The sequence below is a fragment of the Nothoprocta perdicaria genome, unplaced genomic scaffold, assembly GCF_003342845.1.
Source record: "Nothoprocta perdicaria isolate Ctin4 unplaced genomic scaffold, notPer1 scaffold_306, whole genome shotgun sequence".
Lineage (NCBI taxonomy): Eukaryota > Metazoa > Chordata > Aves > Tinamiformes > Tinamidae > Nothoprocta > Nothoprocta perdicaria.
Window position 1 is genome coordinate 100,958 of NW_020455540.1, and position 19,472 is coordinate 120,429.

Here is a 19,472-nt window from a genome sequence, read left to right on the forward strand (position 1 = left end):
ACCCAAAATCTTGGTACTCGTGGCAGGACTTCAGTATCTTACTGGCATGTCTCAGAAGTACTGTTCTAAATCCAATTGCCAACGCGCTGCTACAGCCAAGGAGAGTGTTTAGACCCTGCAGCATTCGCGTTTGCCCCAGGCGGGGTATTAACCCTCTGCACAGGCCCTCCGGCCCGCGAAGCAGCCCTCGCCCCGGCGGCACCCCGATGGAAACGGGGAAGCGCTGCCCGCGCGGGGACACACACCCCTCCTCGGCCGGAGCACCTTCAGGCCTTAGATTTCAACCAGCATCGCTTTCAAACTTTTTCTTCATTAATTTCGGAGGCAAGTGGTGTTTAGGCATTACCTCTTTAACATCTAAACTCGAATTGGATAAAGCCAGAGAGGACCAGAGCACCCGAGTAACCTCTCTAGCACAAGTCTGATCTCTGCTAGTGCATGGGCTTATTCCACCTGCTTACCCTCTAAACAGTGCCAGCTACAAGATACTTATATATATAYACAGATGCATTATACATACAKCAAACTGGGCAGAGAACTGATTTACTCTGAAGCCTGTTAGTCGCCTGTGACTSGGGTTGGCAGCCAGCCTCAGGCGCGGGCACTGCCCTTGACGGCGTGCGCACGAGGAGGACCGTGGCCAGCGCGGGGATCACAGAGCCTGTCCGGCCAGCAAGCAGGTCGCCTGCCAAGGCGGCTCCAGCAGCTTCAGCAGCGGGAAGGAGACCCGTGAGCGCCAGGTCTGCGGGAGCTGCAGCTCTGAGCTCTGTGAGCATTGGGACTACAAGAGCCACAGATCCATAAGAACCGAGTCTGTAGGATCTGCAGCTCCGTGAGCATGGGGACTGTGGGATCTGCAGCTCCAGAGCTCTGGGTCTGAGAGCCACAGCAACATGAGCACCGGCTCTATGGGACTCGCAGCTCCATGAGCACCAGGTGTGCAGGAGCTGCGGCTCCATGAGCTCCGGGTGTGCGGAGCAGCAGCTCCGCTCTCCTGCAGCACCACCAAAGGCAGCACCACCGACAGCGTCGCACCACAACCTGCCTTTGCCACCGCAGGCCTCCCGCGCACGCTCTCACCCCTCTTGCATTAAGCGACACATGCAGCAGTTACCTCTCAACATTTATTTAGATGTATTTACACAGAGTGGGGATGGAGGGGATGCGTCAGGCAATGATGGAATCACAGCAGTCTCCGAAACAGTATAAACCTGACTGGTCTGGTACAAAGATGAGAATCCCGAGGTTATCAAATTCTCTCCAGTATAAATATTATGAGGTAAGCAATACTTAAGATGAGGCACTTAAACAATAACCCAAAAGGTAGTTGGTGTACAAAACTATAAACAAGAACAGTTATTCCTGTTGCCTTCAGTTATACTTAMAAATGATTTCATATTCTATGTACAGTGTCTCACATGCCTTATACGCCCCCCGAAGCAGAACACGAARTACGGGAGAGATGGAGCGGCCGCCACAAGCCATGGGATAGGACAGATCCGCAGGGAGAGGAGCAGGCTGGAACACGCAGCAGGAAGGGGCCTTGGGAAGAAGGATTTCCCAGACGCTTCCCGGCCTCCCGCCCGGGAATCGCACCCGCGCTAGCAGAGAGTTTACTCCCTATTAACGCACAGATCTGCCAAGGCAGAGAAGAAGAACCCCGCTGTGTTCAAGCAAGGAATGCCAAGCGGGACTGGATTTAAGCCTTAGCGGGATTTATGGTGATTATAAATGTAACTTTACAAAGAAATTAATTATGTCAATTAAAAACACTTACTAAATTTTACTGGGAATTTATATAGTATGTATACAGCATGATCAATGCCCAGTTTATTAAAATTACTTTGGGCTTGCTTCCAAGAAAACATACCAAAGTAGCACAGGAATTCCAATTAAGATGTGAAACTAGTATTAGCAAAGAGCATTTCCTTATCGAGATGCAGAGACAAGCAAAAAACGACCGATAAAAATACAAGGAATAAAATAGGGAGGGGAGCACAGATGTCTATTCATCCCCATAACTGCACAGCTTGCTAGTGCCTGGGAAAGATCAATATTTTCTCATGATGGTGAACAAAAACTACTCCAAAGGACTCAAGAACTCATAATGGTGAAAGGCTTGTACCAGAGTGGTGTTTGAAACAGATCTGCAAGTTGATAGAACAGAAATTTAATACACGCTTCCCCAGGCTGAGCTTTTCCTTTCTTTCCTGGGRAATGTGGGTGTCCAAGCAGGGTACAGTCATTCCTGTCTGAGAATTATCTTTATTTTGTGGGAACAATGATCCTAATTTCACTCAGACTTACAACAAAGTAGCTCTGAATTTGATTTTAAAAGGCCTGTGAACAAGCCATCTYGGTTTTGCTTATTTTTGACATTTTAAAGTCCTTAAACAAATGCAAGCTGCATTATGACTTCTGTTTCTTAAGATAAGCCAGTCTAGTTTTGAAGTTTAAATGGAACAATGAGAGCCGCAGCTACTAGAATAACGAAATTAAACTTGGCAAAAGTAATGAATTTTATTTACAAATACATGTACCAGGGTTACAACAGAAACACACTAGTGAAACTCCGTGTCAACAAAAGCAATGATTTATTGGTAATGGCATTATCGAAACAGACTGACAGTCTCTGGCTATAGTCAAGCAATTATCCAGGAGTCGGAGATAAAAGTGGAGATCTCGTCTGATTGCAGTAAGGCCTTCCAGTGTCTTCAGCATCCTAGTGGCTCTCTCCTTTCTTGCCAACTACCTGATAAGAGAAAAAAAGGAAATCATGAATGTTTAATAGAAAACGTCTTGCCAAATCTATTTTTTTTTTAAGTAAGCCTTGATATAAGTAAGAGCTCCTGGATTTTCAAGTGAATTAATGCGTTTGAGCATGCACTGTTTGAGCACCTACAGAAGGAGGAGCTGTAGATCCCTCCACGGAACTTTAAGAGGGATGAGACACACAAGGAACTCCATCTCCAGCATCAATCCAGCTAGCAAAGCACCAACCCCATTCTGAGCAGAGTTAGGAGACGGCAGTGGCAACAGAACAGCCCACACTATTAAAAACATACGTGAAGTTACACGCCAAGCAGCCAACCCTAATGTGCTACATAAAATGCTACCATGGGAAGAGAACCACTAGGTGCTCAAATTTACACCTACCCATTCCCTAAGCCCTTACTACTGTGACCACCTCAGAGAGAACATTTACCTTATTTATCTCAGAATGCAGTTCAAGTCTAAAATAAATGCATCAACAGCATCTAGGAGTCACCTGTGTTCTCGTTACTTCCTTGTCCAAATATGGCTCCTTACAAAGGCTGCGTCACAGAATTCAATTCTGTGAATTCCACGCGGGATCAGCTTGGTGCTTTCCTTTTGGGAAAGGCCCATCACTGCCATCACGCTTTGGTGAGCAGGTTTACCCACCAGCAGCATTCCACTCCATATGTGGCCATGCGGGTTTAGAATTCCAAGCTAACACGGTGCATAAAGGCAGGGTAGCCAGTCCCCTTCAGCGAGGCAACCAAACACAAGACACTGAGTAGGAAGTGATGCCATTTTAGTCACACTTCAGGAAAAAAACAGGCTTAATTCTGTGCTCTTGACACCATAGAAAACAGCCACTCAAGCCAAACCAAACTAAAAAGAAAGCCTTTAAATTTAAGCCTTAGAATTGCAAAAGAGACCTTAGGCAAGGCACGAATTCCCAGCCCACTGCCATCTATGCAGGCAGTGGCACTTACCTCCCTGGCAGGAGCTGTCGGAAGCAGCAGGAGCAGATCTGGAGGGACTATAGGAACAGACTCTGCCCCTGCTACCCACAGGAAAGTGGGGGCTGAGGGGCCACACGGCCCTCGCATTCTCACCAATTACCTCACCGGGCAGAACRTCTTTAGAATTGGTTTCCTTGGCAGTTAAGCGACAATACAGCACAAGAGATTCACACGGTCACTCCTCGAACACTAACACAGCGTGGAGGAGTCACCTAAAAAATCCCCAACCCTGAACTACTCCAGCCTCATGGACCCACTACAAGTTTTCTTACTGATGCTTCCCCTTTTTCCAGCTCTTGCCAAACTTCCAAACGTTTTCCCTTGCTCAGCTAGTTTYGGCGATCTCAGCTCTCACCTCTCTGCAAAGTAATGAGATCTACTGATGAAAAGCAYTTCTAAAGAAATTCTCACCCCACCACGTCCTTGGCCAGGAATATTTTCACCATGTTGTAAATTTAATGCTTATAGTCAAGAAAATTCAAATTTGATGGTGTGAGGAAAGAAAAACCACAAGTCCAATAGTTTGCATTAAGATTCAATTAATCAAGTTAAAAATACAGTTAAACTTGACACAGAGCAGTATTTATTCTTCATGTGCTTCCAAACCAAACTATGTTCAGACTTGGATTAAGCAAAAAACAATTACAACACTAAAGATTAGATGTTAGCAAGTGTTTCACATCAATGAAAAGTATTGCTATACCAGTCTGTGGTGGGRATTGACAACTCGCCCATGTGTATTATCTGTAAAAATTAATCACGTCGACATGGATATTTTGTCACCAACAGGACAACAGGATCCCACTTCACCTTCCCAAACATAAAATGCCCATATAAAGTTATTTATTTTTCTCTCCACAGAAGTAGATCCATCTTCCTTCTGTCGTCAGGAAGAACCATTATCTAGTAGGGTCCGAGATACTGATAACAGTTTCTAATCCCGACAGGGCACCAGGAAGTTCTGGTGCAGCTTTTGTAGCAAAGGATTTCTCAAGAAACAGTCCACAGGCCGACAGTGACGACAACGACAAAAAGGAAAAAATCCCTAGAGGAAGCACAACCCATCAGCCATGAGCAAAATGCCCCTTTGCTCATTTTGAATGGTAGGAGTGGAGACATCATTTAGCAGTGGGCACCCTCGAGCAGACAGCTTGTTATTACCGTTTAGATCCTCGTTATTTAACGGGCTCGAGCTATTAAAAGTGGGTACCTTAAAAGTGTGCACAGAGGCTCCCTACAGCCTCGCTGGGTCCCGTGCTGGGGGGACGGCCAAGGGGCCCTTGCTGCTCACGAGGGACCACCCCGAGGAAGGTGCTGACCCTGCCAGGAACCCGAGCACTCCGCTGAGTTCTCGGCAAGGGGCTCCCCACAGCACCTCCTAGGGCTGCGTGGAATTCCAGGCACACTGACAACCGAGGTGCACAAACACCTGGGAGAAGTGCTTAATGGTAACGCCTTGGAACGCCCAGTTTGGAATACAGGAGAATAGGGAAAACTGCCAAGACTGGAAAGTAAAGATAAGTGTTCAAGGTGAGATTTGGAAGAASACGTGATGAGTCACCAGCAGACAAGGCTGTGCCGGGGGCAGAGAAGGTACTTTCTGCATCAGGGCTGAGATTGTGGAAGGGGTGAAAGAGATGCTAGATGAGCACAGGGAGCAGGGCAGGGAGCAGCGCCAGACCACAGCAATCTTATTATTACTTTTTTAATTTCTTCTGCATGTTTAGTTCTTTAGGGATGGGAAGTTAAGCTGAAAAACAAACAAACAAAATGTTACAAGAGAAAAGCAGCCGCACTGAGGGCAAAGAGGCAGCTTTGAGTGGAAAGGCATCACTCGAGACTAAGCAAACCCCACAATCTGTTCACATTCATCTGTGCCCCCAACCCAGAACTAAGCAACGATGTTTTATTTGTTAATACCAGAAATAAAAACAAAAACCGTACTCGACATCAACTGAGAGCTGCATGCTCTTGTGAAAAAAAAGCATGTTTAGAAGTTCACCAGGAGATTCACAGGAATGTGCCTAAGACTAAAACTACCAATCAATAAGGAAAACAACACACGCCTCCTCCACACCCATCAATAAATAAATTAGACAAAACCCAGAGCTCTGCTCATGGTTTCCATGGCCATGGAAAATCTGGAAGTCTTCTGCTSTTTAGGACCCCTCCATTTAAACAGGACAAAGGATCTATTCTACGTGCTTAACACCACAGTTGCTTTCATTTAAAACTGTTTTTGTTTCCCCCTTTCTCTGCTACTGAAATGTTACTAGAAATACCCAATATTCTCTTCTCTCTAGATGTTGAAATACAAAGGAAGAGAATATACACAGCACAGAAAACAAGTTTAAAAGCATCTTTTTGCAACTGCATTCAATGAATCTAGAATAGCAACTGCATGTATGTCAAAAATTAACTTGAAGCCAAACTTAGCACAGAAGGGCCTGACTGGACCCACTTAGCACTTCTGTTCTTATTGAGAGCAGGTGAAATTTGCTCACATGCAGCCTCAATGGTGCTAAGGAGCAGGAGCTGACCTCCTGCTCAAGAGGAGGTGTTGTTCCTGCAGTCCCACTGCACTAACAGGGCACCACAAAAGCAAACTGCAATTTTCCTTGGCTGCCTGAAGTCCCCGTGCTGCCACAGCGAGGCGAGTTCTGTCACAGCTCGAGCCACAGCCACTTCAGCCTCAGCTGAAGTTGTTCAAGCCCTGGCTTCTCACTTTGAAACTGCACACACGTGCAATCCAACAAGAGCCGTACGAGGCTTTAAGAACATGTCTGAAGTCATGTTCATGGAAAACAACATTCCCTCACCTTGTTAATGACGCTGTTCTACCATAATTAGAAGAGAAAACTGGAACAGTAAAGAGAGACTGAGACAAGGCAGCGAGACAGATGAAAGTGGTGAGGAGCTGTATGGGTAACTACTCAAGGAGATGAAAAGAAAAATAAGGTTTCTCAGTTAATCTACAGACCTAAGAATAATTAATGCCCGACGCTATATTAAGGTTTCATAGCTGACAGGATCACTGGAAGTGAGGGAACAAAAGTTACAATTCCCAAGAGCACTGTAACTCTGCCAGACTACMCATCTCATTTGTTACGATAAAATATTTTAACAGCCTAATATCAAAACTACATGTTTAGGAAGCAAAACAGGAATATTATATATAGTGTCTACACATATCTGAACTGACTTAACCCAGCAAGGTGGGCAAGACTCCCACTTAAACCAATTCTGACAAATTTCCCCCGACCGTGACATTAACATCACACTGCCAGCACTGTGTCACTGTCTGGTGTCTACTGTTGTCACAGGTTTGTTCCTCTTCCAAATTAAACACGGATCCAAAGATACTCAGGCACATTCCTTGATGGGGCCAAGACCTTTGTTCTTTATGGGCTCTGGAGCTGCAAGCTGGTGCTGCATTGCCAGGCTGCAGAGCCACCCTCTGCTCTGCATCTAGATCCGAGAGGTTTATACCCCTCAGACTACAGAGGATGATGCCTGGAAGCCCACGCTATTCCAGTACTCGAGGAGCCACTCTATAAAGACACAGAATACACATAGAATCCAACAGAATTGGAACTGCATGCGAGTTCAGAATACCTACTGGCCACAGAAACACTGACTGTGGTGCAGCAGCAAACTTCACACTAAGGAAGTACCGAGCAGAACCACATCCACCAAACTAAGTCCTTATCTGTGCAGCTTAAATTGTCAGAGGGTAAAACCCCATCACACAGGCTTCAATCTTTTTCTTTTCTTCCAAAATGTAAAAATTCAAACATAAAATTCCAGGAAAAAAAAAACCTTCTAATTGCTCGACAAAATATACCCTAAGCAAGAATGTTCACAGGTTATATTTTTATTGATAGAGAGCAGGCTGGGTTTAAAGAGCGCAACTGCTCCCTCATCTGACAAGGTATACAAGATATACTGCAGGTTAAGGATGTGAGGTTCATATCGAAACTGCACAAGTCAGAGATGCCCCAGCAGCATAAGTAGCGATTAAAAAAAAAAGGCAGCATGAAACAAAAAAGAAAAAACATATAGCGTAAAGAAATTAAGAGTTCTAGTTTTAAGTGAATCTGGGTGTGGCATGAAAGTTCCAAAACTGACGTGCAATTGATTTCGGTGCACTGGAGCAAGTCCTTCAGCGACTCCACTTGAGGTTCCCGTGAATGACAATGGAATATGTTTAGATTTATTACCTTATTTAGATAGGTAATAGATAGCAAAGATACTGACRTTTTACATGTAGAAATTTCTAAGACCAAGTCCGGATGTGAAAAAATTTCAAGTACATGAAAGCTGGCGAGGGTTAGTGCTTTCAACCTTCCGAAGTTTTAGGCAGTTTGTACAGCAAGCTCCAGGGTACTTTCCATGTTACTCTTGCCTATAGAGCAGCTGAGCAGACTGTGTTACAGCAGCAATTGCCTCTGTAAAGGGACTAGTAACTTGGTAAGTTCTAAAGTAGTATATTTTAGAATACTTGCATTAAAATTTCAGAAAGCTGCAAGTAGTTTTAAACTTCAATACTTTCAAACCCATTTCACATTCTCAAAAATCAAGAGAGGGGAGAAAAAAAAATATATATATATATATATATCTATCAAGAGCCTTACTATCAGGTACCCATGAGCCTAAGTCATACTTTGAAAAGGTGATTGCCTCTTCTTCACTTCCTCTTCAATGAGGAGAGAGATGTGCTTTACAAAAGTCTTGAGACTAAAGTATTTTTCAGATATGTCAAGTTAAAGCAGCCCCATGGACAAAAACCCTGAATGGCAGCAGAAATCAAATAAGTCTATTTTTTTTTCTTATGTACTTGCTTCTCTACTTCCAACATATCATCAGAACACAAGTTTCAAATTCAAATTTGAGGTGTAAGCCTCAAAACTACTAAAAGCCAGGGCCATCTGCAGCGAATAAAACTCGAGGGACCATCAGGCTGCAAATACTTGGTGTATACTTGGTGTATATACATACAAATTCTTACCAGTTGCTTTTACAAAGCCGATGAATAAAGGACCCACAAGTGAGTCAAAAGATCTTTTAAAAAAAAAGGAAAATGTATTGCTCTGGATGCCAAAGCTTCCTTACCTGAAACTGTGGAATTACAGGAACAGCCAAAGAACGGCCCATTTTCAAGCAGGTTTAAAAGACTCAAAAGTGCTTTTAAGATAATAAAGAAATACAATAAAAGAGAGAGAACTCACTCGCTTGAAGTCATTCATATTTGTTGCTTGGACTGGAGTCCCAATAAATGTGAAGTACGTAATTCTTGTTGTCTCTTCATCACCATGATTAGATTGGACAAATAACTAACACACAAAAGAAAACACAAGAACTAAGTTAATTAATTCCTCAGTGAACACACAAGAAATGTTGGGAGCCTAATAGATTTTAACTTGCCAAATAACACATTCTCATTCACAAATACCTTGTTAACCTTCAGAGACTTTTTTTCCCCCATTTATTTTACGTAATTATACAAGTTGCTACTACTATTTTGAAGAGGAAAAAAACAGTGTTTTTGCCAGTTTACACTTCTTGGGTTTTGCCCACTTTATGCTTCTTATCTGAGACAACATGCAGCAAATACAAAGACGATGGATTTAAGAAGTCAAAGTTCACTATTCATTTAATTTTGATTTCAAATGAAGTTAAATACTGATTTAACTTGTTTGCTTAAGCTCACAGGGCTACTCATACTTTGTTACAATGACTTTGTAATTATGTGTTTTTCAGTATGAAAACTTATCTTTGAATTCAAGGTTGCAAGCAAATATCAAGCTTCTTTTGAAATACAAATTAAGGAAGTAGATCAAAAGTAGATTTTGGTCAGACCTTAGTTAACACTAGAATCACTACACTTTAGCAAGCATAAAAAAAGCCTTTTTTTTTTTTTTTTTTTTTTTTGGCATGAAGCAGCAGGAGCAAGGAACCTGCACTCAGAAGAGCACTGGGATGTTCATGGATCTCTCCACATTGTGAGCATTAGGAAAGCAGGAATGAGGAGGTAGTTGGGACAGTAGCAAGGAAAAAGGAGAGGGAGGAGAGCAGGTGAGCAAGGGGCAGCTTGTACCTCAAGGCCACTGMATGAGCATGAACAGTAACTACTAAGATGACATTCTGTGTTTGTGTCACAGGCCACCCAGTGCTGAGGGTACATGGCCCTAGACGCTTGCCTTGTATTTACACAATTTGGTGACACTGAGTGCTGGAATAGACTAGTGCTAAACCAGCTGGGTGGCTGATCTAAACCAGCAGAGCCATCCACCCCTCTTCCAAGTGAATGCTCACTGCATGGGAAGACCCTGCACGGATGAAGTGTCCAGCCTTGTCATTTCTAGAATGTCTTCAACACAGAAATGAGGTTTAGCCAGGCAGCTAGGAGGCTGTTACTGTGTTGCTGAGATCCAAACAATGCAAAAAAGCAGCACGTCTAGTTACTCACACCATAGTTTGCCCAGTAGTACACAATGTACTTTTCAAAATGGAACAGGAGAAATTGCACCTCCATTTAAGRGGCACAAAAACCAGGCAAAGTCTGCAGAAAGCATCTTGCAGCTAAAGATTTTGGAAACTCCTTTAAAAACAAAATACATTTGACTACAATGTTTAAGAACCCTGCCAGGGACCAGTTGAGTTTAAAGTCATAGTAAATACTTTGTATTTAGAGGGAAATGGCTGTTGAAATGAGACAATCAGGCTACTGAAGAAGACAGGATTCCTTGACTCCTGAACTCTTTAAACAAAGACAAGATGCCTCTCAAAAAGGCATGCTAGTAAAATGCTGTGTTAAACAGCATGCTAGTTCATGAAGAGAGGAGATTAAACTGATTTTACATAGGCCGAACTATACATTGCATGGGCATAGCCTTGTGTCCCCTGAAATTCCTCAAATCTGCTAAGTGTGACCATGCAGGATGCCACCAGTGACAAGCAACTAAGAACATCTGCAATCAAACAAACACGCTCCGTGTTTTAAAAGCCTAAGAAATTTTCTGGTACAGATCTCAGAASACAAGTTTTACTTACAGTTACACTGTTCACGTTCTGAAATTTTACATAGCGAAGCTGGATGATACCATCCTCTTTAATATCATCTGGCGACAGCTCCAGCGCTTGAGTTGGTTCACTCCGCTCCGCTTCTTCAAAATCCATAGATCGCGGAAGGTTAATAAAGATTTTTATGTACTTTGGACCTTGTCCTGTGTTAAAATAAATTAGTTACTTTAAAAACATAGTGTGTAAGATTCAGGTATTTTAAAAAATCATTACAAATTGACATTTAAGTCCCTGCATATTCCAAGTCCCTAGCTACCAATCTAGAAGCCTTCAATAGTTTCAGCATCTTAATTTGCTAATTRTAAAGCAACATCCTAGATATTGCAGAATATCTGCAGGTGTTCTGCTCATCTGAGTTTGTGCACCAGGTTCACAGAAGAAATCCAAATAAAAGTTTGAAATCAACCACTCTGTCATATAACACCTGAACCTTTTATACAGTTTTGCTACATACCAATTATGCRATATGCTTTTAGTAGGTCTCTCATATAACCCTTCAACTAATTGTAGGTTTCTCCTTACAGATAGTCAAAATATAATAAATATTTATATTTGCGTCACAGCAAATACTAAAGCACCAGATCAGCATAATATTAATGCAAGACCATTATCATCCAATTCATTAACACCAGTTTTACTGAAGCTATTGTAGGATTCAGAGAGCAAACATTTCCAGTAGCAAGTTTTGACTGAAATTCTTAAGGAATTTCAGTCAAATACAGACAAAGCTTTGATTTAGAACACGACTGAACGGACACACTTCACTCACCATTATCTGGCCCCTGAAGTTTCATAGAATAAAGCTTGACAGGTTGACTAAAAGCTACAGTAATAAGCAGCTGTGGAGACGGGGGGAAAAAAAAAAAAAAAGGTGTTTTTATAATTCTTCAATTTACAAATTCTTCAAAACACACAGACCAGAGCAGCATTGACAATATCTGACATMAGAAGAAAAGTGTCTACTATACCTGCTCATCACAGTCTGATTCCAGGTAGGTAGAGTCTTTACGTAAACAGTTATCAAAGCCATGCTCATCGCTTTCGTTAAGACATTCACAACCAGCTTTATTGATAAACGGCATTAAATCCATCTGAAAGTAAAAGCAGGAGCATTGCTGAATAGGTAAGACACTTGCCATCAGCTTCCTAGCTGATCTGTAAATGCCTGAGTAAAGAGAATTCTTTGTTCAATATATTAAGAAAAACAAAAACCAATCACAAAACTTCAGGGGCTCAGAAGACCATTCAAACAAAAGCTCTAGATATGGTTGTACTTGAATTTATCCCATTCGTAACTCAATAAAGATTTTCCCCTGTATTCAGAATAAGAGCTACTTACTTATTCAGAATAAGAGCTATGTGATTCACCAGAAGCTGCTTTACTGCAGCGCTCCTTCAGAAAGCACCCAGCTGGAAGCACCGATAGCTTCACAGCGGCAGGGCCCTATGTGATGCTACAGCAGATGCAGAACAGGCTCAGTCCACCCCCAGAGCAACAGTATTTCTGGCTTAGTAACTAAAGAAAGTCAAGCTCAAATTAAGTATAATAGACTGCGCAAAAAAACAAGTATTTCCTATTTTAAGGCCTAAAGCCTAAGATGAACTATTTCAACATTGGGATGCAGAGTCCTGGATCAGTCCAAACATAAGAACCAGAGGAAMTTCCCTGAGTACAAAGGCCTAAAAAGCCCTTCTTAAAGATTTCCGATCCCAAAGGATAATATGCATCTCAATGCAAATCCCACACGTTAACTTGTAAATACTCTTAGTTAAGCCCAAACACAGGCTGCGGAGGGAATGGCAGTTTCTCTGCCATTAACTCTAGCAACTAACCTTTTCTGCCCTAAAAGCAACACTCACTTTACCCTCAACACTCAAATGACAGTCTAGCCTCCAACGTTCCTGCCCAGTAGATACCAACCAGGTAAGACAGGAAAAGAAATGCCCAGATGAGTAAGCGCTGGATATTTTCCTTAAGTGGGCAGCAGTCACAACAGGATCAAGTATATAATAAAAGCACATCGCAGTTCATCACTACCTGTCAAACAARCCTAGAAAAAAATCTCACAGAGCCCTGAATCTAGCTCGATTCATAGGGGAGGCCATTGTCTACTACAACACTGATTTGTAATAAAATATATTTGCCTCAACGCTAACTAAAAAGAATTAAGGTTTACATGTATCTCGCATATTTGTCATTTGCTTAAAAGATTTTCAGTGTGTTTGGGGCTGCAAAAGTAACAAGCAAAATCTTTGTCTTCCGTCATTCCCACACTGGATTTCATTTAATTGTACGTGTGAGTACTCACACACAAAATGCAGTGCAATGCATCCCACAGGGCAGCTTAACAAGTGGTGCTCCTGCTCACAATTCAAGCGCCCCGTGCTCCTGCAGTTTATTTAAATGAGAAATAACCAGTTAGGTTTGTAACCTGCTTGCATTTGCTATGAATTTAGAATATTTAGCCTCCAGAGAAATGCAGTTTTGCATTTCACAACATAATTTTGGGTTCTGTAGAGACTCGTCATCAACAAGTCAAACACCCTGGACTCTTGCTAACACAAACCAATGTTCCCACTGCTGTGCAGCACCCAGCTCACGGCTGGGCTGCGACGACCCCACCGCATCCCTGCCCCATTGGGGTCTGCTGGCACCACAGGCACCCGCGTTCTGAGCGGGAACCACGGATCTCCTGGAGAACGCCACCAACGCTGACAGCTCCAGGAAAGTGTTTTGTCACATCACAAGCTCACATTTATATGTGTTTGTTAGCACAGCTGTCAGACACGCTCATGATTTACCACGCACAGTTGCCTTGAGGTAACATGGAAACATGCAGAATACAGGGAAAATGGTTTCCTGAGAGCACTAAATATTTCTATCAGATTACTCCATGATTCAAGTTTTGGGCAGATCTTCAAATATCTCTTTGAAGTTTTGATATCCCTAGAAGACATGCACATATCACACTATCATAAAGATCTACTCAAATACTACTTCTTTAAGGTCCTTTTAAGTGCTCAGAATAAAAAAAAWTAAGAAAACTTTAAAGTTAATTGAGTCTTTGCTGCAAGATTTAAAGTCATTCAGTTTGCAAACGTATTTACGAGTACTCATTTTCGAGTCTGTAGTTCATTCACTAACAATTCAGCAATTTCAGCTAAGTGCTGATGAGAAAGCCAGAACTCAAGAGGAAATATATTTTTTGTCTTTGGCCAAATCACGAAGAYAAAAACATTCAAAATTCAACCTCATTTATGATGCACCCATTTTATCATTCTCTAGAACACCACGAAGAACTGTTGAAAAATACAGCTATGGATTTAAAAAAATTCATGTGCTAACATTACACATTTATATCAGCATTTTTTTAAACTTACTTTTCTGATACTAGTCAGAACACCTAATAAAGCTTTAGTAATTGGTAAATGTGCAAAAGGGTGATTCCTTTCTCCCTGTATATTGACTGCATTAATAAATCTGAGATGTTTTCCCCTCACACTTTAGTGTGAAAGTTTTAAATAACCAGTAGAGTGATGAATAACTGAAATGCATTTAACTTGATATGGGTGTTCTGACTAGTATCAGAAACTAACACTTTAATAAAAAAGCAATCCTTAGTTTGTCAAAACAGAAAAAGAAGTTCCTGACAAGCTGTCACTGATGAAATGTTTCATTTCCCAGCAGCTACTTAAACGTCTCCCCAAGCACTACCCTGCAGGAATTTGTCTTACGATGAGCAAGCAAACAGAAAGGAGAACCCATCACAACACTAAGCAATTGTTTTCTACAATAGGCAAAACAATCTAGCTTAGATTATGTGTGAATGCCTGATCAGGGAGCAGCTACAGTTATGCCCTGTACCCCAGCAGAAACAGAGGGGAGATGCACTCAGCCCTAATGTGGCAGCAAGCTCTTACTTAGCGAAAAGAGCGAAAAGTAATCCTGGCRTGACACTCAGACCAGGCACATTATCTTTTCCAAGGATTTGTTGTATGTCATTTTATATTATATATCCTCTTAAACGCTTTACAGAGAATGAAGAATTAAAAAAAAAGTTCTGTTTACTTCCATTTACTTCTGAAAGAGATCAGAAATCAGGCACAAGAAAAAAATATCATAACATTGTTTATCTAACAATACTCCCTGAAACGCATATTTCAGGGCAAGCTGCTGTAGGACAAGATGGATGCAGACTATTGCAAAGGTTAACTCCTACAGTAAAAAAGGATAGTAATTTTATTTCCCCTTAAGCAAATCCATACCCTATTTTTATCACTGTCACAATATGCYACACCCATTACTTCCTATATACTCAATATCAACGAGAGAATAAAGTTCAGGAGGGTTTATATTTGGTTGARGGCACTGCAAGGAAAGGGAYTGTGATRAAGAGAATTRAAGGAAAGAAAGGAAGAAAGAAGAGAGCAAAAGTCCACATAAACCTACCGCCAAAGTAACAGATTTATTATGAAACTCCCTATTTTAACCACCAGCATCTTTGCTTGGAAATTTTCAGTACAATTTACAATGCTACATCAATGCTCACCAGTATGTACACGTCAATCTTTGAGTTTTGTCTGAATAGGGAAACCCACAGAAACGATCTTCCCAAAGTCTTGCAAAACCTGCACTGCTGCCTAAAGCAGCATTATCTGCTTGACCAGAATATGTTTAGAAAACATAGATTTTTCATGTGTTAAATATATGTAAACATGTAAAATAAAAACAAATAAAAGAGAGAGAGAGAGAGAGAGACAGAGAGAGAGAGAGAGAGAGAGAGAAGATGCATACATATCCTTTTGGGATATCTGTATCTTCATTGTTTCCAGGGTCATTCTCCAGGTGCTGTTTAATTTTTTCTTCTAAACCTACAGCATCTGCTCCTTGATATTGGTCGATTCGCACTTTGTTTCGAAAAAACAGAAATGTTGGTGTTGCTGATATATTATTGGTAGCAGCTGTTCCCTAGAATGCATAAATTAGTACAAGTGTTACCTAACAGACTAATATTAGAACCATTAGCTTGTTTCACTTAAAGATGTGCATATTGCATGTTAATCAAATTTTACCACCTCAAATGTCACAAACAATATTTGCTATTTTATAAACAGCTCTAACACAAATGCCWATTTTAAATGTATTCTTTTTTTCCCTAATTCTTTACACTGTTCTTTGAAGAGTTTTAGCTAACAAAAGATTCTAGTACAATACAGAAATCACTGTATTGCCTTACTCAAAAGAGCAGCACTCGTATCAAGGCAGTTGACCGCTCCATTGAACACTCCTATTCCACAAGCTCTTCTTTACTGTTTTCCTCCAACCCTCCCCAAGCCACAATTAAGCCAAGCTGAGGTCTCCATGTGACAGTGACTTCATTTGATTCCTACTTGTATTTACATTTTTTACATTTTACATTTACATTTACATTTGTTATAGATCCACAGTAGTTTTTTTTTCCCTTGTAACTTTGTATAATTTAGTGTCATTTGCAAATGATACTATTTCATRTTAATCTTTCTCCATTACCATATTTCCAGTAAAGACACTTGTATGTTAAAACAGTTCCGCACAGTATTTCAGAGGTACCCAGCCCTTCCAATCTTATCAGTTTAATACATTTCTCATTTTGATCAATAATTATGCTAGATTTGTTTAGAAAAAAATAACATACTCTTTAACTTGCACTTGCATTATCTTACACACTTTACTGTATGTGGGGGAGCAACAGTTAAACTATCCACACACTATTGAAATGAAAGATATCCAGACTGCAATTGCAAGAATACTTTCTAAAATACAAGTGCAGGTTTCCACMTCTCTGTGTGGACCTCAAGTTTGGAGGCTTTACAATACAGCTACTCATGACTCACAAAACTCGTAATGATCATAATCTCTTACAATACTATTTGAACAATTTTCATTCATTATCTGTTCTCTGACAGGGTCAAATTTSCTAGCTAAAGATCTGTTTCCAAATACCCACCTGGCACTGGTGTACGTCCACCTCCAAAAAAGTTGCCTGAGGATATTTGTTACTCAGGGCATTGAAAGCTGGGGCTATCCTTAAACAAGGGCCACATCTGTGAAAATAAAACAAGTTAACACAACTTTTTTTTTTTCTGAAAAATACTGGCCCAAACCAAGCACACACATTCATGTTCTTATCCTTGGTACGCATTAAATAACTTTCCTACCTGGCTGACATATGGTGAGCAATCCTGGGGACACAATTAAGACTGACATTTAAAAACATATCACAAAGTGTTAATTCCCGTTTCCTTAGATGGCCTCGATGTCACATGACCACCTGTGTCTATCAGTTAAAACTATCTTCACATTTTCTGTCTGGTGTGCTTAGTTCTAGCATCTTTCTAACTAAAGATGAGCAGCTACTGCCGGGTTTTCCCAAGAGCAGCAAAATACTCTCTCTGTGGAAACACAGTATTAATGATCTAGGTTAGCACCTGTGAAAACACTAACACATTAAGAATTCTATGATTCCTAACAAAAGTTTATTATGGTAAAACTGATTTACTAAAATTGTTACTCTCACCCTCCCCAGGCCAGGGTACAGACCTGACTTCTGCCAGTGGAACCGTGCCAGTTTGGGCAAGATACRTATTTGTTAATGAACAAACCTTTGGTGACGTGGTACACGTACGTTGACAAGAAAATAACCTTGCAACTTAGCTTGCTGCAGAAGAAGCAGTTAAAAAGAAAAATATTTAAAAACAYGTAAGTCCCCTCCAACAGCACATCKCTATGCTACGCCTAGACCAGGTTGCTCTGTCCATGAGAAGCTGCCAACAGAGAGCGGCACAGCAGCACAAACAAGGTCCAAATCCCTCTTCCTGCTCTCTTGTTTGTGGAAAGTCATGGATTAATAGTGATACAGCAAGGCAAACCTAGAGACACTTATACCAAAACATCTAGGYACTGCCTTAAACGGAACCTATATATTGGCTTAGCTGTAACCAAAACATTTTTGTGGGTACATGCATGAGCATTCCAGGTAATTGGAAAATCTGTAATATCTCCGAAGTTAGTTGAGAGCCTGACTAACAAGATATACACAAGTAAAACCCAAGAATCAGATGTGAAATGTARTCTACAAGGCCTGGCGATGCTGGGTTTACACTTGGACTGGATGATCTTGCAGGTCCCTTCCAACCGTAGCGATTCGACGACCAGGTGATTTCTCCGGGTCTGAAACTCACCCGGAGCGGGCCACGCGACACCGATTTGGGGGCAGAGGGAGGGMAAAGCAGAGGCGGCGGCGCGGGCCCAAGGGAGCGGGGTGCGGGTGGAACACGCCGGGCAGGTAGCGGAGGGGGAGCGCGCGGCGGCCCGTCCCGGCAGCGCGGCCCGTCCCGGGGCCGCCCGCGCGGCCTGCGCGGCGCCACTCACCCGCGCATGGTGAACTTGACGACGGCGAGGCGGGAGCCGGCGGCGCTGAGCTCGGGCTGGAACTCGGTGTCGTTGGCGATCACCTTGACGCCCACCATCCTCCCGTCCCGTGGCGTGGCGTGCCCCCGCTCCCGTGCCGCCCCCCGCTCCCCTCAGCGGCGCGGCCGGGCCTGGCGATCTGCACCGTCACGGCGCGCGGCGCGCCCGGCATGCACCGCGCCTTCCGCCCRCCACGCCTGCCGCGCCGCCGCCGCCATCTTGGTTGTGGGCCACCGGACATTTTAGATGCGGGCAGCGGCGGCCAGGTGGCGGAAGGGGCGCGGCCGCCATCTTGGTTGAGGGCAGGGCGGGCAAGCTGCGTAAACGCTAAAGCAATAAAAATATATATTTTTTGTCGTGATGTAATTCCACGGGGTTTTGTAGCTTTACCTTCCAGGGTCGGGTTGAACTAGCTAACTCAGAGCAATACGTGTCGGGGCGGACAGTCTCGGTCCCCGCCGTTGGGCGCGGTGCGTGCCAGGGCAAGGCCGGTTGCCAAACAACGTCCCCGCTTTAATTAATCCTGGCGAGGAGGGCGCGCTCGAGCGGCGGAGCTATCCTCCTCTCCCGAGCAGCTGTTCGCTGCCTGTTTAACAGGGAACACGGGGATGGCGCATCCCTATGTCCCGTTCTTCCCCGTTTCCTATTTTTATAAAGCCAAGAGCGGCTGGTAAAATAACGACAACAAAGAAGGCGGCCGCCGGCGCTGAGGAGCGTGGCTGTAACTACCCGGCTGCTGCAYTAGGAGCTAACGGGAGGGCAAAGGGGAGGTGCGGCGCCCGGGCGCTGCCGGGGCGGCCCGCGAGGCGCGGGGCCCGCCGGGCACGGGCTCCGCGGCGCGGCCGCCCGCAGCGCTCCTCCTGCCGCCCACACGGCGGTAGCGCCGAAAAGCGGCGCCGTGCTGCGGCTCCGGGCCCGCCGCCAGCACCGTTACCGCGGCGACGCCGCCGCTGCCGTCAGTGAGGGCGAGCGGGGCTTTGCGACAGCGGGCGGAGCCGGTGCCGCAGCGCGGCGGGGGCGGCCGGGCGCGCTCCGCTCCCCTCCGCTCCGCTCGCCGGCGGCCGCAGGTGAGTGCGGGGCGGGGGGGCACGGCGGGGACACGGCGGGACACGGGAGCTCTCCCGCGCCGTGTTGTGCCGGGGGGGGTGGCAGGTGCCCCCCAGGGCCGC

General features: G+C 43.5%; 1 protein-coding gene across 1 annotated transcript; it reads right to left on the minus strand.

Annotated features, from left to right (window-relative positions):
* Positions 1-1,872: 1,872 nt before the first annotated feature.
* TXNL1 (thioredoxin like 1) lies at positions 1,873-18,398 on the minus strand. The gene is made up of 8 exons (XM_026042510.1): positions 18,265-18,398; positions 16,841-16,937; positions 15,649-15,822; positions 11,822-11,944; positions 11,623-11,692; positions 10,824-10,996; positions 8,999-9,103; positions 1,873-2,752 (listed from the first exon to the last, which is right to left on the minus strand). The coding sequence occupies exons 1-8, from the start codon at positions 18,360-18,362 to the stop codon at positions 2,723-2,725; spliced, it is 870 nt and encodes a 289-aa protein (XP_025898295.1). The 5' UTR covers positions 18,363-18,398; the 3' UTR covers positions 1,873-2,722.
* Positions 18,399-19,472: the final 1,074 nt, after the last annotated feature.

Excerpts from the sequence above, each read along its gene's own strand:
- TXNL1 (XM_026042510.1), bottom strand. The coding sequence starts at position 18,362 with ATGGTGGGCGTCAAGGTGATCGCCAACGACACCGAGTTCCAGCCCGAG. Across the intron at positions 15,823-16,840 it reads TGGACGTACACCAGTGCCAG|GGAACAGCTGCTACCAATAA; the intron begins GTGGGTATTTGG and ends TATGCATTCTAG. Across the intron at positions 11,693-11,821 it reads AATCAGACTGTGATGAGCAG|CTGCTTATTACTGTAGCTTT; the intron begins GTATAGTAGACA and ends CCGTCTCCACAG.